The sequence below is a fragment of the Eumetopias jubatus genome, unplaced genomic scaffold (assembly GCF_037043125.1).
Source record: "Eumetopias jubatus isolate StellerSeaLion01/CBP00866 unplaced genomic scaffold, mEumJub1_p1.0 scaffold_11, whole genome shotgun sequence".
Lineage (NCBI taxonomy): Eukaryota > Metazoa > Chordata > Mammalia > Carnivora > Otariidae > Eumetopias > Eumetopias jubatus.
In genome coordinates this window covers 17,312,490-17,337,809 of record NW_028274817.1, presented here as the reverse complement: position 1 = coordinate 17,337,809, position 25,320 = coordinate 17,312,490, and the positions used below count along the sequence as shown (strand labels likewise).

At 39.3% G+C, this 25,320-nt stretch overlaps 1 protein-coding gene across 5 annotated transcripts in view; it reads right to left on the bottom strand.

Annotated features, from left to right (window-relative positions):
* Window positions 1-25,320, bottom strand: part of MBNL3 (muscleblind like splicing regulator 3) — a 101,594-nt gene that overhangs the window by 57,778 nt on the left and 18,496 nt on the right. For 4 of the 5 annotated variants that reach the window (XM_088028642.1, XM_028092699.2, XM_028092702.2 and 1 more), the window contains exon 2: window positions 2,169-3,030. In XM_088028642.1, coding sequence (XP_087884768.1) covers window positions 2,169-2,345 — 177 coding nt within the window. In that variant the 5' untranslated portion in view covers window positions 2,346-3,030. Of the gene's footprint in view, window positions 1-2,168; window positions 3,031-22,131; window positions 22,187-25,320 lie in introns of those variants that run through there. The other variant, XM_028092700.2, reaches the window with a different exon arrangement.

The window sequence follows — 25,320 nt, the reverse complement described above, 5'->3', positions numbered from 1 at the left end:
ACATAATGCAAAAATTATTTTAAAAACACTGGATGCAGTGAGTAGACAGTGTATTTAAATAATTAAGTGGCTTATCAATATTCATTGGCCATTATCTATGTAGTCTCTGAATTAAACATTTTCCAACCTTCAAAGTAGTAGTGCAGTATGTGTTTTGTTAACAATTGCTTTGCTTATTATTTTCTTCAAAATATTTTCTTTATGGCACTCTGACCTGAAGTATACCAATGATTAGGAGGATCACCTATCTCCTTCCACCAGATGTCTGGAAAGAGAGAATATACAAAGCCTGCAAGGAACTTTCAGTCAAAGAGTAAACTATAAAAACAGTGATAACTTAGCTTGAAGAATTAACATGACACTCAGGGCAACTGGATTTGGGTATGTCCATTTGGAACATGAGTTTGTAGAGTCAAACAATAAACCCTAACTAAATAGAGCCGTTTTGAAGAACTCCTCAAACAAACATCTTAGTGAACTGCAAGAAAATAATCTCCCATTTAATTCACTCTTAGAGTGATACATGAGTTTTAGTTTATGTAATCTCATGGCATCTCCATAATAATCCTGGAAGTTAGGTAGGGATAAAGGAATGTAAGCCTTATCAGAGTTAAGTAGCTAAGGTCAGACACAGTAGCGAGGCTGGGACTGTCCCCCACATCTCCTGAAACAACATATGCACAGTGCCTTGTGCTATCCCAGACCCACTAGACGGACTGGATGAAAGATATCTCCTGTTTCCACCCCAAATAGCCCAGTGCTCTTTTCTGCTTCAAGGCATTGCCAGGTAATGCAGCAGGAGGTTTTAATAATACACAAAATAATTGTAGATGAAACTCGAATGATAGTGAAATGTAGAGAATAAGCCCTTTAATCATAATATCTGCTGCAAATAAGAGCAATTTCAACATTTTCGATGGCAAAAATTACTGGTTTTTTACAATAACAACTTTGCATTCTTGACTTGGGAGGGTCTGCAACAAAAAGTAGTAACCACGAAATAAGTTAAATTAACTATCTATGGAGGATGTAACTTGATGAAATGTTTTCTGAAGAAATGATCACATAAAGGAATACATCTCTGTCAGCCAATAGAGCCATAAATAAAAATGTTAATGAGGTAAAATTGGTCATGATGAGGCTAAAACAATATCAAGAAATTGAAAAGGTTCTTATTAGGCTTAATTCACTTTGATGTATGTTGAAAAAAAATTCTTGAATGCATTGTAGCAAATCTTATTAAACCAGGAATCTATTACCATTTTTTATTTTTACTTCTGTGCTTTAATTTATACATCTTTATCCTTAATGTAAAGATAACTATGAATAAAACATGAAAGTCAGTGCATTTTCACATATGTTCTATACTATATAATATCTCATTTGCCCTCGTATTTTGGTTATAGTCTAGTACATAATATTCAGTTTTGATGACCTTGGCTATAAGACTTGCCTTATAAAATGTACTCACAAATCTAAAATTGGTTAATCAGTTCAGGAAGAAAGTTAAGTGAACCTAGTGTGGTACCAATGTTTAAGTTAAAGTTTCAAAATATACTTTGACTAAGTATGCTGGGGGCCCTTGGCTGGCTCAGTCGGTAGACCGTGCAACTCTTGATCTCGGGGTTGTGAGTTCGAGCCCTGCGTTGGGTGTAGATTACTAAAATAAATAAATAAACTTTAAAAGACATTTTCCTCCTGGATGGTGAGATTTTCACCTTATACTCTTGGAATATGACTTCACTTGTCCTCTGAAAGCTGCCTGGTCCCTGCCAAGTGTATTTTGATAACATAGTTAATAGGGCTGTAATTCACTACAGGGCTTCTTTAGGCTCTACGAGAATTATGATCACTGTACTCAACATTTAAATCCTATACAAAGAAGTAAAGTATGGCAAGGCCGCAATTTCTCACTCCTACAAAAATTCTTTAATTTTTTTTCCTTCAAATCTATCTTGATCAGTGGGCTTTGATGAGATAAGATGAACTACAGTCTGGCTTAGTTCTACAAGCACAGAGTCTACATCCTGTCTTAACAAACAAACAAACAAAACTTACCACTTCCATGCTATTATTAACTTTACTAATTTCAAAGCACATCATATTTCAAAACACATAGACATCGACAAATTTAAATGAAATGTTATGTGCGTGTAGATTAGACTCACCTTTAAAGAATCAAAACATGCCACCACACGGCCATTTTCCACGTGGCAGACTCTTGGCGGATGGGCAAACTTGCAATCTGCATCAGCTCGAGAGCAGGTTCCTCTCTGAAATTCTCTGCAGACTTCTAAAGTCAGCCACTTGGTGTCACGAACCAGGGTGACATTGACAGCCGTCATATTGAAAGCAAAGTTAGAATCAAGTGCACCCTCTCTAGGACAGTTTCACTGCTGTTAAAAGGTTAAAAGTGAATTCAAGCTATATGTGAAGAGGTAAGGTTGCTTTGGTGAAATGCTTCTTTGTTAGCACTTAGGTTTTTGTTTCAGCCAAAATTGGGTCTGGTCAAAGAGCCAATCACAAAATAAAAATTGTATCAGAATAGTTAAAAATTAAATTAGAGACCAGCTCCTAAGAAGGCAACCAGAAAGGTTAAGATATTGAGTGTTTAATTTGTTCCTCTGCCGAAGTTACTTCAAATAACTGGCAGGCTTTCAAAAGAATTCTGTGCTCTCCAGTTGATGTTTTCAATTATTCTTGCAAAAAGCATATGCTGCTGGTTGCCCTTCAATTTGTGGAATGGTCTCAGATCAAGGGAAGAAATGTTTTTCTCCCTATTTCTTGGATTTAATGACTAAGATTGGTAAGGATGTTACAACTGTAAATATAAAATTTGCTGCAAAATCAGGAGGAGGGAAAAAGACTAGGAAAACTGGGAATCGAAGGGGAAAAAAGAATGGACCAGTTGCTAAGACTGAACTGCAAGCACACCAGGTTTGGGGGCTGGGGAGGGAGAGGGGTTTATAAAGAGACAGCTCTAGAGTGGAATCGAAGTAGCAGTGTTCAGAAAAGGCACTTTTCAGAAACCTGCAAGAAAAAAAATAAAATTAGCTATTAGAATGCAATACTTCGGTTTTAAACTTCAGATCTGGAAAAGAAGTACCACATCCTATTTAAAACAGGAAGCACCTAGATACTGCCAGTGCAACATAGTACAGTCGGCCGTTGTGAATAAAAAGAGCATTTCCCAGTGTAGAGTAAAAGGAGGCAGCCACATAGATTTACTGCTGAAATACAAGCCCAACTGGGGTGCCCAGGAGGCTCAGTGGGTTAAGCAGTGGACTCTTGGTTTCGGCTCAGGTCATGGTCTCAGGGTCCTGGGATCGAGCCCCGTGTCCAGCCCTGCGTGGGTCTCTGTGCTCAGAGGGGAGTCTGCTCAAGGATTCTCTCTCTCTCCCTCTGCCCCTCCCCTTGCTCATTCGCTCACACACACTCTCTCTCTCAAATAAATAAATAAATCTTAAAAGAAAAAGAAATACAAGCCCAATTAAAAAGGAGAAACGATGGTTTCATTCTGTTTGGGGGCAGAAATTCATTTGGGGGTTCACCGCACAGAAATTGCCAGAGCTGGACAGGACAGCCCCTCAGGTTCTAGAGGTTACCAAAGACCTGTCATTAACCTGGCTTTGCTATGGTCTGATCGAAGGCTTGCTTATCTGCTCTCAAAATCCAGAATACGAATTGCTAAGAAAATTTAAGTTGCTCTTAGAGGTCCTGCTGCATGTGTATTTGAAATGTAATTGTTGATGATCGCATCAAATGGTCATGACATACATAACTCACCGGACACCCACTGCAGATGAGGTAGGGGAGAATGTAAAATGTAAAATGGGCTTCAGATAAAGAAAAAAAAAAATCCTCTGAAAAGATGCTGGGTTCTTTTTCTTTTTCTTTTTTTAAATATTTTATTTATTTGAGAGAGACAGAGATAGTGAGAGAGAGCACAAGTGGGAAGGAGGGGTAGAAGCAGACTCCCCACCAAGCAGGGAGCCTGACACGGGGCTCGATCCAGGACCCCGAGATCATGACCTGAGCCGAAGGCAGACACTTAACCCGCTGAGCCACTCAGGTGCCCGTGGGTATTTTTTTCTTTCTGTGTATGCCCTATTAGTTCTTAGTCTCTGTAAAGGGATACTGAAACAACTCAGGAGGAGGTTTCAGCATATACAAATAAGTGAGACAGAAAGCACTGTTCAGTCATACATTAAATGCTGGGCAGCTTTAAGACTTGCAGTTTAACCCAGCGTCAACCAGCAACAATTTTTAGCAACTCAGCTGAGAGAATCGACAAAAGGTTAATTTATTGGCATTATGCCACGGACACGTACTGAAATAACAGGGATTTGCTAAAATAAAAGTAAGCTCTGAGTATCAGTCAAATCAACCCATGGTCAACTTCATCAAAAAAGTAGAATTCAAGTTCTTGAAAACATTTCGTTTAAATTTTTGAATGAGATCTTTAACAACCCTACAGAATCTGAATCTTCTATTTGTCTTTTCGCAGTCGAGATGAAACTCAATTATCACCTAATTGTTTAGATATCACCGGGAAATTAAATATCTAGAAAATTCAGGTAAGCTTATCCATCCAAGGGCAAACATGTGTTTCTCTGAGTCATCCTTCATGGAAGCCTTTCTAAAATGTATTATAGGTAGCTTTGCCTTCTTACAAAATACTGAACATCTTTTGACCTCTTTTGACTTGGGGTCATAAATGTCCTAGAAAGTATTATAGTTTCCCTCCTTTGGTGGCACATTGTTAATGGTCACTTCTACTGTCACTTGTCTTCCTGCCACAGTATCTGCCATAGGATTGTCCAGCTCCCTTCAGGAAAATGTAACAGCCAACCATGAATGTTGAATAAGAGTTAGTTACTCACTGAATGATGGGCCTGGGGGCAAAGTGCAAGGCTTTCTGGTTTGGGGGCCCTTTAGCAATATGTCCCATGCAGGATCATGTTCTAGAGGGTTAAGGTTGTCAGGCAAATGACCTCTAGGAAAATATTTACCATATATATATATATTTTTAAATAGCCAGATGGGGAAATGTAAATGAAAACAACAATGCGATACTGCTTCGCCAGCGTTAGGATGGCTATAGTAAAAAACAGAAAAATTGGAGAAATCGGAACCGTCGTTGCTGGTGGGAATGTAAAATAGTGCAGCTGGTGTGGCAAACAGTCACCACATGACCTTGCACTGTGCCTAGGTATATATCCCAAGCAACTGAAAGGAGGGGTTCGAAGAGCTATGTATACACTCATGTTCACTAGTCATGATAGTCAAGAGGTAGAAACGACCCAAGTGTCCACTAACAGATGAATGGGTACACAAAAAGTGATATACCTGCAAAATGGAATATGATTCCATCATTAAAAGGAACAAAGTACGGCTACGTGCTACAACGTGGATGAACCTTGAAAACCCTATGCTAAGTGGAAGAAGCCAGTCACCAAGACCACATAGTATATGGTTCCATTTATATGAAATATCCACAATAGGCAAATCCACAGAATCAGAAAGCAAATGAGTGGTTGTGAGGACTCTGGGGAGAGGAGAAAGTGAAGTAATGGCTTCATGGGTCCAGGGTCTCCTTGGGGAGTGATGAAAATATTCTGGAGTAGATAGTGATAGTTGTGCCATTTTTTTATATACTAAAACCCATTCACGAAATCGTACACTTCAATGGGTGAATTGGATAGTATGTGGATTACATATATTAAAAAGAAGTCTAAAGAAACATTACACCCCCCAAAAAAAAGCCTCACAAGTGATACAACTGGCTACCCCAAGCTTTCTTTTTTAGGTTCTCCCTAGACACAAATTCTACATAGTGTTCCTAAGTGGAATTTCAAGAGCAAATTAGTTTCCATACTGTAGTTGATTTAGTGTAGTATGGAAAATACTCTAAGAGAGAACATTCTGCAGGTTTGTAAGTTTATATTTAAAAATATATTCATATTTAGTCCTACAACTAAATTACATAGGCTGCCTGAAAGCATGTGAATACTGGGCAGCTTTAAGGCTTGCAATTTAACCCAGCGTCAACCAGCAACAATTTTTAGCAACTTGGCCGAGAGAATCGATAAAAGGTTAATTTATTGGCATTATGCCACGGACATGTACTGAAATAACAGGGATTTGCTAAACAAAAGTAAGCTCTGAGTATCAGATATTGAGTTTCATCTTGACTGTAAAAACACAAATGGAAGATACATGTGAATGAAAAATAACCAAAAAGGAATATATATATATATATATGAATGATTTGCTCAGAACATAAACAGTGAGGGCCTGAGGGTCTGAAGAAAGATTTTTCTACAGAGGTCCATCAAGTATAGAAACAGACAATAAATAATACATTTGAATTTTGAACTTTTGGAAAAGAAACATGCAAACAGGTGCTGAACTCTGGCCATGCATTTTATGTAAGATGGGGCAATGGGAGAAAGAATTTTCTTCTTTTTTTGAAATTGGCCTGCAACCTCTGATGGGACCCTGACCAATTCTTCAAAAACCGTCCTAGCCAGCACATGTCTTCCTGCAGACTTGGAACAGTTTTTGGAGCTGGCTCAGAAGAAGTGAGGTGCGGCAGCTAAAGGGAGCTGGTGTGCCGAGGGAGAGCAGTTCTCTCAAGTTGCTCTGCTGGTCTGGCTGTGTATACAAGACAGGGAGCGCGCCATTTTCCCCTGCATTTTAAAGAAGATCAACTTTGGGAGACAATACGGCTTTATCTTCACTACCTTAAGCTCGAGTAACAGGAATACAATTTTGCTTTTTATGATTTATCGTCCTCTAATGTAGAGCATGAAGAGCTACCATTTCTTAGTACATTTGTACTTGCATAGTATTCGCTAGTTCACGAGTGCTTTTTATTTCCTTGATCTTTGGAGCTCTAAAGAACACTCAAAAGCCTGGGTGATCGCCCAAAAATGCCAATGAAGAAATGAAGCCCAAAGAGGTTAAGTAATTTATCTAGAGTTACAAAGCTTTAAGTGATGGAGCCATGACTTGAGGCAAGATCTCCTGTTTCGAAATTTCATGCTTAGATTCTGGCAGAGAAATGTCATAGAGCTCATTTCTTATCTCTTATCTCTCTGGGAACCTTACACATGGAAAGCCAGTCATTTTTGAGCAGTACTTATGATTCCTTCTCAAAGTTACGTTCACGTCTGTTGTATCAACATCTTCATTTCCCCGAGTTGAGGTGCACCAACATTTAGCCAGCACCTACTATGAGCCAGGCACTGTTCTAGATGTTGAACAAGATAAGGTCCCCGCTGTCATGAAACTTCCTATGCTCATTTAACTAGAGAAGAAACTTAATGCACCAGGAAGTGAAATGATTGTGAGAGTTTATGTAGGACTGGAGGCAGACCCTAGGTCTTCAGAATTCTGCACAGGCTAATTCACCATGAGTGGGACACCAAGCCCCATGACTTGAGAACACTCTTAAGCACACACTCAAACACTGCTGCATCAAAATGCAGCCCCAAAAGGAAGACCTCAAAATTACTCACACCAATTCGTACTGCTCCCTGCATTCCTCTTGGTGGGCGGGGGGGGGGGTACTACTGTCCCATTTTACAGATGGGGGAAAGAGAGGTAGGGGAAGATTAATTCATTTAACTTGTACAACTTCGTGTAGCTCATAGATGATCAAACCATGGTTCAAACCCAGGCAGCCTGAGTCCAGAGTCCCCTCTTAACCACATCACGATACTGTGTCTGTCTTAGGGCACATAGTGCATTTGTAAACATTCTTCCTCATTATAGACCCTTAACTTTTCTCCCTTACTAGACTGTACATTCCTTGAAGGTAGAGATCACGTCTTACTTTTGCTGGCTCTGTCTTGTGGGAAGTTAGAGCCATGCAGCATTCCCCAGGATTCCTATATTGAGAGGTCAAAGAGTAAATGGGAATTTAATATTAACCCTTCTGTTTACCTTGCTGGCAAGTTTTGTCAGTTGAACACCCTCTAGGCTGGCTGAACTTTGGCCACCTCTGTCAGTTTCAGATCAACTGGCCCTATAAAGCTGAGTATTTTCTCGCAATTCTGGCTTTCAAATTGGACTGTTAATACCTGGGATTCTTGATATATGGAGCATTCAGTTGTCATCAGGAATGGTCTATTTCTGCTCATTTGGTTGCAGTGAGATCTCTTCCTGGGTTTAAAGTAAAAATACGGGACACCCAAATGATTTTTGTCTATATCTTCAAAGAGTAGGTTAATCTTTGGAATGTTTTTGCCCAATAATCAGTGTGATGAAACTGAGCTGGGAGTGGGGGTGGTGATTTCCCTTGGAGCCATAGGAAGAAACACTGCCTACATATTCTTCCTGGAAAATAATGGTTCGTTTTGACGGTTCGCTAATGCTCATCTATAAGAATTCTCGAGAAGACATAAAGAAAGTACAAACATTTTTACTTTGAAATTATATACACACGAGATTCATTATCAAGTGCTTCCTTTGAAAGAGCAGATAGCTTTTTAAAGGATTCATACCTTTTCTCATGGAAGTTTCCTTGATGGTAAAACAAAAGGAATAAATACTCTGTACTGATCTCATGGAAACAGTAACTTGTTCCAAAGCTGTTTGCAAGGCCCTTTTTCCTCCACTTTCCATGCCTCGTCCTCTCTTTTACCTCCCATGCACAAGCCAGCACATAACATGGAAACACTGCCAACACCTCTGTCCCGAAGATCACACAGAGACTATGTGGCACCTAAAGCACTATCTGAAGAGGCATTTCTTCCAAATGCATTTATCAAGCTCCCGGATAAACAATGAAAACAATGTTTTGCTTTCCTTCCATTTTTAAGCTTCCCTTACATCTGTATTAGCTCGGGATTTCTTGTGACCATATATTTTGAGTTGGCAAGCTGACAAGGTTGAAAACCTTTCAAGTTTTCAAGTTTGCTTCAAGTTCTATTTCCCTCACGTGTTTTGGTTCGCGGTCTACCAATACACGCCCTTTAAGGCACCGGAGAAGTGTTGAGCAGCGCAGATGGACTTCATAGGAGTCCTAGGGAAAATGGGTTTTCCTGTCCCAAAGAAAAGGCTGTACAAATAAGGCTATTTTGCCTATGTGCAAAACATTTTCATTAAGTTTTTTTTTTAGAGCCTCATTGCATTTTTTCCCCCACACTACTCCTAGGGTAATACATTTAATATACCTTCTACAAAAAACAGGTAAGCCAAGTTATTCCATTTCATAAGGCAATTAAGAGAACCCCCCTATACCTCAGTTTATACATTGGGTCACAGGAAAAAAAGTGCCACAGTGTCTCTTTTGACCATAACTTTAGCAACATATGTGACTGGCTACGTGTATTGAAGTTGATTTTTTTTTTTTTTGATAAAAGGTATGGCTTTCAATAATATACTAAATTATTAGAACTCGCTAATAAATGCCATTTAAAGAGTTTAAACAAATCCAATTTAATATAAATACACCTTAAAACCTGGATTCTAGACACAGTTATTATTAAACAACATTGGTTAATTGCTTCCTTGTGTTCATGGGACCTAAGTCCAGTGCCATTAAAAGCTCTTCATTCATGAACTGGATTTGAACTTGAAGTCAATGGGAATGTAACATATTTGGCAATTCAAGTCCTATAATGCTCAAGCACTTGAGATGAGTGAAATAGAAAATGAGTCATAAGACTGATGGCATTTAATTACATACAGGGTGATTTTGCTGAAAATTCATTTGACACATATTTATCGGGTATCTAATATGACCCAGGCACCGCCCTAGATGTTGGTTGGCCATGGATGGGGAAGGCAAGGGGCAAAAAATAAACAAAAACCCCATATCTGTTGTTCACTTTATCCATTTAACAAATATTTTTCATCATGTCCTAAAATTCAAGCGAATGAGGCCTTTAAAAATGTTCATGTGTGAGAATATCAATCAACCAACAAACATTTATTGTACACCAACTGTATGCACAGACTTGTGTCCCAAGCTTCTGGGGAATCCGAAGAGGTGAAAGACACCGCCTCTGCACTGAGGAAACCTCTTGAGTTGGGGAGGCAAAAACAACATAATGTGAAAGAAAAGCCAACAATGTAGACACTTAAGAGTAAACTTCAGGAGCTACTCTACAACCCAGCAATTGCACTACTGGGTATTTACCCCAAAGATACAAATGTAGTGATCTGAAGGGGCACCTGCACCCCAATGTTTATAGCAGCAATGTCCACAATAGCCAAACTATGGAAAGAGCCAAGATGTCCATTGACAGATGAATGGATAAAGAAAAAGTGGTATATATATACAATGCAATATTATGCAGCCATCAAAAAAACGAAATCCTGCCATTTGCAACAACGTGGATGGAACTAGAGGGTATTATGCTGAGCGAAATAAGTCAATCAGAGAAAGACATGTATCATATGATCTCACTGATATGAGGAATTTGAGAAACAATACAGAGGATCATAGGGGAAGGGAAGGAAAAATGAAATAAGACAAAACCAGAGAGGGAGACAAACTGTAGGAGACTCTTAATCTCAGGAAACAAACTGAGGGTTGCTGGAGTGGAGGAGGGTGGGAGGGATGGGGTGTCTGGGTGATGGATGTTGGGGAGGGTGTGTGCTATGGTGAGCGCTGTGAATTGTGTAAGACTGATGAATCACAGACCTGTACCTCTGAAACAAATAATACATTATATGTTAATAAAATGAAAAAGAAAAATACGAGTAAACTTCAGGACCACGAATGACAAATGCAGGGAGAATTCTAAGGGGAGAATGTCCCTCAGGCCTGGAGTGGTCACCAGAGCTTTCAAAGAGGAGCAAGTAGAGCAGGCCCTTAAAAAATGAATGAAGGGGGCGCCTGGGTGGCTCAGACAGTTAAGCGTCTGCCTTCGGCTCAGGTCATGATCCCAGGGTCCTGGGATGGAGCCCCATGTCAGACTTCCTGCTTGGTGAAGAGCCTGCTTCTCCCTCTCCCTCTGCCACTTCCCCTGCTTATGCTCTCTCGCTCTGTCAAATAAATAAATAAAATCTTAAAAAATAAATGAATGAAGAAACAGAAACTGGGTGAATGAAGGCAAGAAAAGAGAACAATAGTTGCCAGGTTTCCATAGGATGGTGAGCAGGCATGGGCTGGCTAGGATGGCCAGCTGACACCACAGAAGGCAAATAATGTATGGGTAGTTTCTGAAGGACGTGGAAAGTGACCCGAGGAATATATATTTGTTATGGAAAAAGGAGCCTCGCTCAAAGATTTTAAGCTGAGTAGAAACTTCGTGGCCATAAACATGCTGTGGTCACAATGCTCTGCCCTTTTAAAATGGTCTTCTTTAAGGAGCCTACAACACGCAGTCAGAGCCAAGTTTATGCATCCAACATACTCCGGAAGGACAAAAGATGAAAGGGAGGTACAGGAAGGTCAGAGTGCTCACAGGCTGTGTTAGGCCAGGCCAGGCAGTGATTCAAGTCAGGCCTGCATGAAAAGTCGGTAGAGAAACAAAATGAAAAGTGCAGCTTCTTGTTTGCATTTTGCCAACTCCCCATTTATCAGTGACCCCAGTCATTAAGGACATATAACTACATTCCTGTTTTCCAGATTGACTCAAATATTTGTCAATCTTAATCTCTATGATGGAAATTCCTTTTAAACTGTAGTTGAAAGCTCCACGAGGATTTTTTTTTTCAGTTATATTTTGTCACAGAATGAGCTCAGGCAGGGAGTTATGTTTAAATAGTCACTTTTTGGTCCCTACTGGCATCCTGTAAATTCCTGCTACAGGACTTTAACCAGCACCCCAGTGGTTTGAAAGTGCTCGCGCTCCTCCCAAAGCATACAGTGAGTTGAATTCAATTGAATTTTCAGGGCCAATTTACTCACTGATAAGATTTGGTTGAACATTCACTGTTCATCAGTAAACACACACACACACACACACACACACACACACACTGCAAAACAATGATCAAAAGCTATCACTAAATGTTTATTTATCCTTTAATACTTATAAATGGCCAAGTAACTGTCTAGTCAAGCTTATGAGTCACATAAAGATGACTGTTTGTCAGAGAAGTCAACTTAAGTCGCATCGAAGCGATTTAATGGTGTAAAGGAATTCATCGCTGTATATCTAGGTATTATAGCCAATAAATCAAGGTTCTCAGTCTCAGTACAAAACCTCTGCTCCTTATTAGAAGTGCTTACAAAACTAGTGAAAGGACAGAGGACAGAGCTTTGTGGCTGAAAATGTTGGGAGAGGACCAAATGCACCCTGATTTCAAGGACCCAGTAGTTTTAACACATCAATGCCAAAACTTCTAGTAGACTTGAAGGGACGTTTCGGGGAAAATGAGTTTTCTAGGCACGCGTACGCAAGTGTTCTACCCTTTGTGTCTGAAGTTACTCCTGCTAGGGGCCTGATGTTTCTCATTCATATCATACCCCTGACTGAAATATATCTCTATAAACCAATCGCCTAGAGTTGATTGGGAAGCGGGCTGCTTTAGTAAAGGGTTAGCAGTGAAGAGTTGGGAGCACAGGACAAGAATCTGACCTGTACCCTTCCTTAAGGCCTCTAAAATAGGAATTCCAGGGGCGCCTGGCTGGCTCAGCTGGTGGAAGGTGCGACTCTTGGTCTTGGGGTTGTGAGTTCAAGCCCCACATTGGGTGTAGAGATTACTTAAAAATAAAATCTTTAAAATAAATAAATAAGTTAATTAATTAATTAAGAATTCCATTTGTCTCTCAATATTTCAGAGAGATTTCTGCTGGATTAGGAGTCAGGGGCCTTTCTTTACAGGAAAATTTAGAGGAAAGGTAAACTAGAATGGTTTTTTTAACAACTTTTCATTGCATTTTGGACAAGTAGTCAATGTCTTTGCTAACACTAAAGAAAGATGTGTAACTATCTCTCAGGGTCAGCTTCAACAGGTAGAGGGGATGTGGAGAGAAGCTTGGTTTAATTTTACCATGAGAATGGAAAGCACCACCTTACCCTGGAAATGTAATACTCATCTTCGATAAGAACAATTCCGTGGAATCTATCAATTGCAATTCCAGTTGGCCTCAAAAAATGGGGAAATAACTTATGTGCCTCCTCCTATAAGGTGTGTAGTTTAAATCCAGATTTTGGGTTTTAAAAAGAAGGGTGTGGAAAATCAAGTCCACATCAAAATGACAATACTCCAAATAACTCTAAATGAGCTCACAACAGTTAGCAAAGCCAGTGAGGAACAAAGTAACCTATTGATTTCTTCGACCTTGAGCAGAGGCCCAGAAAGGTTCATCTACTTGGATAAAACACCTGAAATTGTTAGTGTACACATGAAGAGCTTGTGATCCAATTTCATCACATCTTACATCTTGGCGATCCATGATCAGAATGGGCAGGCAGAGTTCCCAGAAGTTTAACTCCACCATCCTGATTCATGTAGTTTCTTTCCCTGACAACTCATAACCAGAGTGTTGGACTTGGATTTGTGGTTATGGAGGCATTTCACACTACTGAAAACCAGAAGGGTACTCTCCGTAGCTTTGAATCCTTGGGGAAAGGTAGGCCCCTGCCTCTGAGATTATAAAGATTTATTGACCCCTGTGAGTCTGTGTCTCCTGTTAATTTCAATGCAACTGCTTTGCCATCCTCTTGTCAGAGAATACCACCTTCTTTACACACATGATTTTGTCTCAACTGCCTCTCTACTATAGATTCCCAAACTGTGGACTCTGCTTTTCTACCACGCTCTATCTGATCCTCTCTAATTCTGAAAATGTTTCAAAATCAGACTCCGCTTACCTGCCTCTAACCATCTAACCCTCCTGGCCACCATCTGCTGCTAGCCAAAACATAGGATCTTTCCTATTTCTCCTTTAACCAAATATTTGGTTTGGGTTTGTGTTTCCTGTTTCTGCCTACAAGAGCCCATTTCTCCTGCTCTCCTCTGGTCAGGATAAACATACATACAAAATATTCTATAAAAATATTCTCTGCATCAATTTCTCATCAATTGGGACACTGGGGAATTTTATTGAGTAAAAATTCCAAGAATGTGTTTAGGGTTCACAAAAAAAACCACTAAAAACACAATGAGGAAGATAAATTTGCTTTGCTGAGTACATTTTATGATGCATTCTAAAGCAGTATCCTGGTTATTAAACTATTGATATTCCTTGATGTTAATAATCGTTAACATTTATGGAGCTCTTACTCTGTGCCAGACACTGTGTTAAGCATTTTGTTGGTAAGATTTTATTTATTTATTTGACAGAGTGAGACAGCAAGAGAGGGAACACACGCAGGGGGAGTGGGAGAGGGAGAAGCAGGCTTCCCGCTAAGCAGGGAGACCGATGCGGGGCTCAATCCCAGGACCCTGGGATCATGACCTGAGCTGAAGGCAGACACTTAACGACTGAGCCACCCAGGTACCCCTGTGTTAAGGGTTTTATATTCATTATCTCATTCAACCATTCTAACGCCATGTGAAATAGACAATACAAAGGAGCAACGTTAAGGTCTAATTTCAAAACAAAATCTGTCACAAATCTCAAGTCTCCACTTGTCACCAAATAGTGGTACTGAGTTTTTCCATATTCAAAATTCTCAGATGTCATAATAATAGAGTCCTGGACACTAATTAAAAAATCTCCAGTTTCTATTTTCTTCCCAGCTTCCTGTAATTACAATACGAAAGCTCATTACTGCCTATCCATGGAAACCAGAGGATCCTGAATTGCTTATAATTTTTTGAATATATCTTCTTATGCATGTCTGGCAAGTAAGTTAGAAAATGCTTGATATGTTAGGTTTAAAATCACCCATTCAAGAAAATATGTGGCCCAGAGATCTGGCATCCAGCCGGCAGAAAGGAGGCATAAAAGCCTTTGGGCATACTAAATCCCTTCCCCAATAATAAAAATTCTGTACCAAAAAAACCAAAAAAACCCAAAAGTGTTATCCAAATCAAAGTGAAAACTTTGAAGCAAGATTTAGAAATTCTGAAACAACTGTGAAGCTATCATACTACAACAAGTTAGTGAGCACCTTCAAAAACTCCTCTCTCTGTTGCTCCTTTGTAAGCTTGCTCTATCAAAATTGGGGGCATGCCAATCATAAAGAGAAGGAAAAGTAAGGCAGAGATCCTTACATGAGGGCTTCGGGATGAGATCTGAGGAAGGACACGAAAAGAAAGCAGGGATTTGAAAACAAAACTCCAGGAAAACGCTGAAGTCAAACCAGCAAGGAAGTCTGCGCATTGAGCTAAGCACCAACACACATGGGAAGTAAGAAGATACCTATAGAGTACCAATCATTAAAAAAAACACAAAAAACAACTCAGCTTAAATGGCCAAGCAAAAGAGGAAAAGGAGAAATGGCCCCAATATTGAGTTAAAGAGAACACTTATATTTATACTAAGGTGAACAGAATGTCCATCAAAGTTGGTGACATTCTATACTTGTACTTACCATGTTGTGTTCATCAATTTGAAATCATGTGAGTACACCTTATAGGGATGGGGCAGAAACTACAGTTAGCATTATACACTTGATATTAGCCAAAAGGCCGAGAAGCGATCTAAAGTTAGCATTATAACATCTATATCACCGAGTACTGAATGACTGAAATGATTACATTTGACCACCATATAACTTACTATATCAATGAAGGAGACAAAAATGCCTTGATTCTATTTAAAATAATAGTATAACCCCACAAAAGATGATAAAGGTACTCAGCATAAGAGAAACTCCTTCAATTCACACTAACATAAAACGGAGCTGACGTTCCCAGGGTCCGAATATGGACAGCATTATCAATTACATGTAATGCCAAACACTGTTCCACCAAAAACATTCAAACCTCAGGCACCAAAGCAGCTTTCGCATTAATAATCACTGAAAAAACACAACTTGGGTTATCGGGCTTGTCAAAAGTCAGACAAAATTCTTTTATGGACCGATAAAGATTTTGAGCATTCTAGAATTACAAGTAATCCTGAAAGATCAATCTAGCTCATTACCTTCAGGCAAGTAAATGAAAGACTTTAACCCACTTAGGGTAAATGGTTCATATCCAATTACAGAATGCATATCAATTGTAGTTCTCCATAATTTCTCTTTCATAAATATATTCCCTGGGTAAACATTTATTAAGGACTAACTTGGGGCCACATACCTAGATGTCAAGGGCATAAACATGGACAAGCCAACAGCCCCTTGTGTTAACGTTTTATTTTCAAAATCTCAAACAAATTTCCCAAAGATAATTTTCGTGGATGACATAATTTTAGGAAACCAGATGTTATATACCTTTCATTTTTGAAAAACTTATGTTTAGGCCCACAAGGGTTTCTGATGAATAAACCAAACCACAATATCATTAGGAACTCATCCATTCCTTGACCATGATCCTCAAGTATCTTCCCATTGTCTCTACTATCTCTTAAGCTGCAATTCTGTGTCTCCCCCAAAACATCCATGTGAGTTTTCCATACTTCAGCTGTGCCTCTTTCTCAAGGAAGGCTTCCTAAACCTTCATTGCTGGAATATTCTACCCCTATACCTTCTCTTCCTCACTGTCAGTCACTCTTGTACAGACTACAGACTACAATATGGCTTCCATCTCCAAGCATTCTATTAAAACCAGCCTAGATTCAATGACTTCATTCAAGAACAACACTAATTTGAATTAAACATCGCTAGAACCGTAGGTATATTTACTATTAACTCCCCTAGTACAATACCCGACACAACTAGGTTCTCAATAAATACGAGCGGAGTTGAATATTACATAAATAACAAAGGGGGCAGTATGCATGACATAGTAGTTACCCATTAAAGATCTTGAACTGTCAGTCGTGTACAGGTAAGAGTCTGCATATTTACAAAAACTGAGTTTTGCTTTGTTTGCTTTACAAATATGTATTAAGTACTATGTAAAAGGCACTGGACCTGGTTCCTATTCTCACGGACCTGAATCATCTAGCAAATATAACTGCAATGCCACACACATACAGGTGTTTTTAAAAGATACATAATTTGTATAGATTTATGGAAAGTGCCTCCCTTAGAAAGGGAGAAATCCCATTCTTCTTTTTATTTATTTTTTTTTTATTTTATTTATTTGAGAGAGAGAATGAGATAGAGAGAGCATGAGAGGGGGGAGGGTCAGAGGGAGAAGCAGACTCCCTGTTCAGCAGGGAGCCCGATGTGGGACTCGATCCCGGGACTCCAGGACCATGACCTGAGCCGAAGGCAGTCGCTTAACCAACTGAGCCACCCAGGCACCTGAAATCCCATTCTTCTAAAGCCAGCTTCTCAACTCCACCAAGGAAAAGGGACCATGGGGCTCTCCGGGCAGTGCTCAAACAGAACTCTCCACCCTGAGCCCGCTGGATCATGGCTGTGCAGCTATTTCTGTGAACTGCTTCAGGGCAGGACCTAGGCTGGTGCCTGACACTTAGTGGTGGGCTCTCAGCCCATTTGTTTTCATTGCACATACGAGGACACTAAGGCCCAAAGACCTGCATTTGAACCTCAGTCAAGATACTTAGCCTCAGCCTCTTGGTTTCCTGACAAGATTAAATCATATGGCAGATGGGAACTCCCCTGGTGTAAGGGAGGCAGATGATAAGCCCAGGTCCCAGTTAATGGCATTGTACAGTATTAGATGTGGTAGGTGGGTTGCGAGGAATTTGAAGACAACGAAAAAAATACATAAGTAAGCAAATTACAGTACTTATTTGATATTTCGGGCTTGACTTTAGCCAAAGTAAACATTTAAAGAAATCCAGTGTGGGAGAGGGCAAAGGACCTGGATGGAAAAAAAGTGAAGAGATGCCCTAGGGACAGAAAACAGAGCTGATGTAACAGCATCCTTAGAGGCTAGAGTAAAACTTGCCCAGATATTAGCAACATCAGTTAATTAAATGGGAAAAAGTTCTATATAATCCAAATAAAGGTATAGTGCTTCCAGGTGGCAAAAACAAAGAGAATAGATGATTTCCAGATCTTTAACAGTACCTTTCCCAGATCTTTAAAAAGGAAAGTTAATTTGACAATAAGTAAATAAAGTGCCATGAAAAATGGCAACCTTTCAGCAACTGGGTATTTACTTATGGGAACGAAAAAGAGAAATATTGAAATGTCCCTGCATTTTTATAAATGTAGGGAAAAACCGCACTGTGGTTGAATACAGGATTTTGGAGTCAGAAGGCCTTGCTCACAATCCTACCTCTTACCTAGTAGTTGGAAGGCCTTGGACAAACTACCTAAACCGTGTGACTTCAGTTTCCTCACCCAGAAAAAGGTACCAATAATAGCATCTATCTCATAGGGTTGTTTTCTAGATTGAAATGTGTTAATATTTATAAAGGACTTACAACGGCACTTGGCACAAAACAAGCAGTAATTAAGTGCTTCGGAAATAAATCACCTCATCGTGTTCAATATGGGAACAGGAATTTGACAAGCCTTATCCCCTTACTTTAAAATAATTATAAAAAATCGTTTAAATGTCTTGCTATATATTTACTCTGAAGCCATCAAGTTCCTTATACAAGTACTTTTAAAAATGAGGACCTCTGGAGATGAACAAGAAAAAATAAAAGCAAGAGGCTGCCTTGTTTTCTCTTTCTCTAGAAGGATCTATAGGTGAAAACTATAGAGAGTCAGAGCGAGGCACAGCGGAGGGCTGGATGACAGCATCAGCTGGCTCACAGGATGCTGGGCTGCTTCCCTAGGTGGTGTACTCCTCTTTGCTGGGTTTCTATCACACGGCCTGGGAAACTGGGCTAGAAACATCCACATCACCATGTCAGGCTAAGATGCCCTGAGCATAACTTTTTATTACGATATCAGCAAGCAAGGGCATTGCTAACCTGTGTGCTGTGTGCATAGCACTGCATTGGGTCTTCGGGCAACATGAAATGCATATAAGACAGATTTTCTTCTCTCAAGGAGTTTATACTCTAGTTGGGGAGACAATCTCGCATCCCCAAATTCTTAGAGGTAGCATGCAAGGAAGTTCTGAATCTCCCTTGCTTTATAACCACAAACTCCTAGAACTCTAGAATGACAAGCTGTGCCTTCTTAGAAGACTCTCTCTTATCCAGAAGTGGTATTTCTTGTCCATCACAGTGACTGTGTCTATTGCTAGTGGGAGAAAGAAAGACCCACTGCAGAGTTCTAGTTTCTCTTCAACGTGCATATGAAAGTGTTCTATCTACCCATGTCTTCCGAATGCAGAGCACTACATCCATAGCAGCAGGGCCGGGAAATGTAGGACACAAAAAGGAAGAGAATGAACTTATACATTTTCATTATGTATAATGATCTGTACTTTTTATTGCTCGTTGAGTTGTTCAATCATGAACCCAAGCAAGACCTCAAGCACAGATGCATTTCCCACATTTCTGCTTTAATATGAGCCTGAGTCACAGACTCAAAATGTGAGCAGTGATGGCCTACAGGACAATGCCCTCATTTTTCACACAAGACAACAGGACTATAAAGAATAAGGGACTCAGTCATGGTTACAAAGAGTTAGTGACACAGGCAGCACGAGAGCTCAGTTCCTATAACTAGAGTTGAATCCTTAGTTCTATACCTTGGAGACGTTTTTAAACTCAATCTCTCAATAGTGGTCCCCCTTCCTCCCTCAGTCCCTTCCTCCCTCCATTCATGTCTGCTTAATTCTTTCTCTCTTTCTGTACTCTCTTCATATTTAAACTCTTAATTTCCATGGCATAAGAATACGTATGATCATAACAACTGAAGCCACTGTGTCTCAACTCAAAACCTATTCTATTTCTTTGAATGGGAAGCTGAAGTGAATGCTTTCAAATGTTCCGGAGAACTAGAGTAATGGCCCACTTTTGCAAAGCGGACTATAAAACAGCCCACAACCAGCTAGGGCAGTTAATAGATAATCTTTACTATTTGATGCGAATTAGCTTTTAAAACAATCCAAGCATCAAAGTGTCCAAAAGAAAGCAGGAGTTAGAATGAGTTATTGAAGCTGGCTGGGGTGGAAGAGAGACCACCACAGGATTTTTCAGAGACCAAAGGAAGATACAGCCACGTATCTATGTATGTATGTTATACTGCTGGAAACCAGTGTGTCTGTGCGTGTGTATGTTTGTGTGTGCATGTGTGTCTGTTATTGGGGGAAGGGATAGAATCTTAAGACTGCTGGCTAAAAAGGAGCTAAATGTGGTGAGACATTGTACTGAACATGACAAAATTCTTTCCTATATAAAGAGTGCTAAAGAACTAATACTTCACCTGAAACCTAGAGAAATCAGACTTCAGTCATTTAGGGCAATGTTCTAGCAGCAAAGCAATTAACTGGGGCAGTAGAAGGGAAGTTTATAAGCAGAAAACCCACAGGAAGCCATATATAGGCATATGGCCCAGAGCTTCTTAGTACAAAGTATTTTGATTAAAAGGAAAAGTTCTCCTTAAAGGAAAAACCAAAGAAAGCGCTGAGGCTATTAACAACAATTTGGTGAGAGAAAGGTGTTAATTATGCCACCTGGTGGCAGTTCCCAGAATTGCAAGCATAGTGGATTTCCCTGCCTAAGGCTATCTCTGCGAGCATAATTTAAGAAATATGTACCCCATAAAATATCTCCAAACAGCTAAAAACATGCCTTTATAATGACTGCTTTTCTCACCCTGGTGGTATTTAAAATATATACAGATTATTACAGGAGAATCAATTACATATCAATCCCTAACAATGGATAATGTTTAGAAAATGAGTGGATTTCTCGTTCATAATCAAACATAACTGTATAGATAGGAAATTTAGCAAAGTTTCAGCCATCACTGTACCTAAAAGAGGTTGGCTGAATTTTTTTAAGGGATAGGAGAAGAAGAATGTGGCATGAGATAGTGAACATAACGACTGGATGCATGAGAAGACATCGTTTTCCTCAGTTTTATGAAAAGATAAAGCAAGCACGTTGTTGTCCAAAATCGGTAGATCATATAAAACAGATTGAATTAATGAAAATACTGGGAGATTTTTTTTTTAAATCGTGGTAACTAGAAATCACTTTTGGTGGAAATCTTTTTGATACAATCCTTTTTTTGTCTTACTAAACAACATTAAATAACCCTAATTAAATCTTTATCTCATTACTAGAGATATTATAATGCCTTAAGGCCAGGATCCCTGGACATCAATTCTTATTAAGGTTAATAGAAGCTCTTGGGGTCTGGCTTCAATATGAATTGACCTTAGGCTACGAAACAGGTTATTTTTTCTTATACTTAATCTCTGGTAAATTCAAATTTTATTTCTCACAACAATTGAATGCAGATAAAAAATTCTTATTGATTATGGGTTTCAGACAGTTGAGTTCCACTTAATTACTATTTCAGTGTATTTGAGAAAATGTGTCAGCAATTCATAGTAAATGGAACAATATGATGCTCCAATAGAAGTCCAAAATTAAATATATCTTATACTGCTAGCTAAAATCAAGAAAACGTGCTCCTTACAGTTGCAAAGGTTGGTAATATAAAGAATGGAGGAATTCTCCATTTTCACATGTAGTGGAAACTAGAAATGAGAGTTAAAACCCAAGGAAAACACTAATTCCAAACCTCATTTTCTTTACCAGGTTATTCGTGTCAATAGAAAAATCAGGAAAACCATTAGTGATCAGTGGAACAGTACTGTCTCAGCTAGAGATGACATCACACAAAAAATGTCCTATTGTATTTGCTATCCAAACACACTCATTAAGCTAAGCAGAGGTAAGGAGAACCTGCTTTAAAAAACATCTGATACACCTGAAATGACATTTTCTAAAAGTAGATGGAAGCTGAAATGATACAAGAGGATTACCAAGCAAATGGAAAGGGAGTAATGAGGAAAAAAAGGGAACCAAAACAGTTTTAGTGCTGAGCACATAGTAGGTTTTCAAAAATATATGTTAACATAAATACAAGATTCTCATATTGAGCCTATCAAAAAGCCTCCCTTAAGTAAATTAAGTGTATATATTTGCACATAGAAAACTCTACTTAGGGCACATTTTTGTAAGGTACTCTGTATTTACTTTGTCGCAATGGTGGTAACTCTTTTAAATAAATTAGAATATCCATTGCTCATTACACTGAACGGTACAGAGCTGACCTTAACTTTTAAAGCCATGCTTCCCAGGAAAATGATGTAGCTTTTCCCGAAGCACACACAAGCAACATTCCCATTTGTATAGTGTTCTTTTCAGGAGAATGCTAACGCAGGGTAGCAGTGAACATTCGCAGCCACACGCCATCTGAAAATCCCTGCAGGATAAGCAAAGTGTGATTGTTACTTGAAAAAATTTCCACTGACAAACTGAACTTCCAAAAACATTTTAGAGTGTTCTTCATCTTTATCCTCTTAGTCTACATTGCTATTTCTAAATAATGCAGAAGTATTTTGAAGCATGTATGATATTGATGAAAGAAAAGAATTTTTCCCTCCAGATACAAATGCATATTTATGAAATTAAAAAAAAGGTGTGCATGCAAAAATTCAGTGGTGATGCCAGTTCATTTTAGGCTCTTCTTCCCCAGACTCCCTTAGACTATTATTAGGTGAGAAAATAATTCTTCAATCAGATTTCATTAAAAAAGAGAACGCAGAAGATTACTATTCTGTATTCTACACACACCCCCCCCCCAACTCTATGAGCTTGGAAGTGCTTTTACTGAAAGTAGCAACCTCTTTACAATCCTAGTTCTGATCCCAAAATAACTTTCTCAACACCGTAATTTCAATGATAAGTAATTCTTATTAATACTGCTGGCCCATAAAGATATTACAAAAGTCTGCAAATTCACATTGAGGTCTTATTATATTAACACCTCATTTATTGGAATTGTCAGGCAAGGAGGGGATCCATAAAAATGAGATTTCAGAAACCAAAACTTTTAAATATTAATATTTGTCTCTTTTAATCAGTCTTGGTAGGTATCTTTCTGAAATGCTTCTTCAAACTTTGTTGCCCCCTTAGAGAGAGAATAGGAAAAACAAAATTATGCTTTTTTCTAATAATTCTGGGTCATGATTAGAAACACCAGTCACATCTTGAAGGATATGTTGGGCACTTGGTTACATTTTTGTTGCTGAATCATGGGGGTGTCCAGGAAGTGTGCAGTGGAAAGGGTGTTCTGGTCAGTGTTTATGTTCCAACCAATAAGGCAGTATCCCGGTAAGTATCTTAATCTACCAAGGCATACTGTTGGACTATCACACTGTTATTTTGTGCTAGGTGCTCGCTAACCCATACCACATGTTCAGACCCCTTGACATATGCACAACGTGAAGGGATATATACTGAAGTTGATCAGCGAGAGGGAGATTTAAATTTTCCAGTGAGCCAACGAGGAGGAAGCGTAGTTTGGATTCCTCGGGAAAGAAGAGCCCTCCTTAAGTCTAAAATATGACCAAAAGGCATGCCAAAGATTAGGAAATGCAAGGGAACTGGTTAGTGCTGCTTCTGTTTATTTATCTTAGTAAAAGCTCTGGAGAGTTAGTCACCGAACATATGTTGATTTCTGGGGATAATTACAGTAGGTTGTAAAGGCTGTTGGTGAATTTCTAAGCCCAATCTAACTGCTTACATATTTTATGTAAGGGAATTTCTGAATAAAAATTGATAACCACCGTACATGTAAAAGTTAATTAACCCATTTACTTATTGCTACTGAGGAAGCTGGCTCGGTGGGCACAGCATCCATATGGTGCCACTTAATGACAAAGATAAAAATCTTCGTCTAAATATAATGATGAGGAAATTGTAGCAGCTTGGTCCGTAAAGTGGCTCTCCCCTGGCCCCTGGCTTGAGCTGCACTTAGTATAGGCTTCACTCCTCCGTGCCATTTTTCAGCATTTTTTCCCCCTGTGCTTAATCCTGAAAATGACTATATCATCACTGCTCTGGAAATAATAAATGTGAAACAACACAGAAAGATGAAAGGCAAACAGTAATCTCAGTGTTAATTCATTGTCACTCTAAACGACTCTGTATTTGTCAATTTGTCTTGGCAGAATTCCGGAGCACTGCCAAAAACAGTTATCAGCAGCAGAAGACTGAAACTCAACCATTAAATTCTGGTCCCCAGACAGCATCCTGCCAAAGATGTTACTGGTCGACTAAAGAAATATGCACATAAATCACAAGGCTGGCAAACAGCATGGCATCGATGCAGTCAAGAAGTGTAAATCCAACTCTGTTGTATGTTTTATTTCTTGTAGCTTCTAAGCCACACATCGAACATTCTAAAAGCACTGATCCCTTAGCATGGAATAATGTGTGAGCTATGGAGATTTTACCAAGCTGATAGGAGGTAGTCATGTAATTTATTGTCAAACTCTATGGCCATGTAACAGGAGCAGAAAGGAATGTCAAAGTCGGCCTCTCATTTTCTTTCTTTTTTTTTATTTATAAATATTTATTTTATTTTTTTTTAAGATTTTATTTATTTATTTGACAGAGACAGAGACAGCGAGAGCAGGAACACAAGCAGCGGGAGTGGGAGAGGGAGAGCAGGCTTCTTGCCGAGGAGGGAGCCCGATGTGGGACTCGATCCCAGGACCCTGGGATCATGACCTGAGCCGAAGGCAGATGCTTAACGACTGAGCCACTCAGGCGCCCCTCTCATTTTCAAGTATAGAGAATTGCGAACTTACTTGGCTTTTGGTGTGAAAAGACTCAAAGGACTAGAGACTCCATGTAAGAGAAACCTTCACATCAATCTCCAATGATTTGAATGTCATTTAAAGAGGACTATGTATGATTTATGAAAAACAGAATAAAGTGTATAATTGCAGGGCACCTGGGTGGCTCAGATGGTTGAGCGTCTGCCTCTGGCTCAGGTCATGATCCCAGGGTCCTGGGATCGAGTCCCGCATCAGGCTCCCTGCTCAGTGGGGAGCCTGCTTCTCCCTCTGCCTCTCTCTCTCTGTCTCTTATGAATAAATAAATAAAATCTTTAAAAAAAAGTGTATAATTGCAGTTGAATTGAAAATATAATAACAGCAAATGTGCACAGTGTTTACTATGTGCCTGGCACTAATCATAGCTTTTTCACATACATTAATTCATTTATTGTTCATAACAATCCTGTGAGGTAGGTACTGTTATTGTCCCCATTTTCTTTTTTTTTTTTTAAAGATTATATTTATTTATTTTAGAGACAGAGAGAGGGAGAGAAAGCCCGAGTAGGGGGAGGAGCAGAGGGAGATGAACAAGCAGACTCCACGCTGAGCACGGAGCCCAATGTGGGGCTCGATCTCAGGACTCTGAGATCATGACCTGAGCCAAAACCAAGAGTC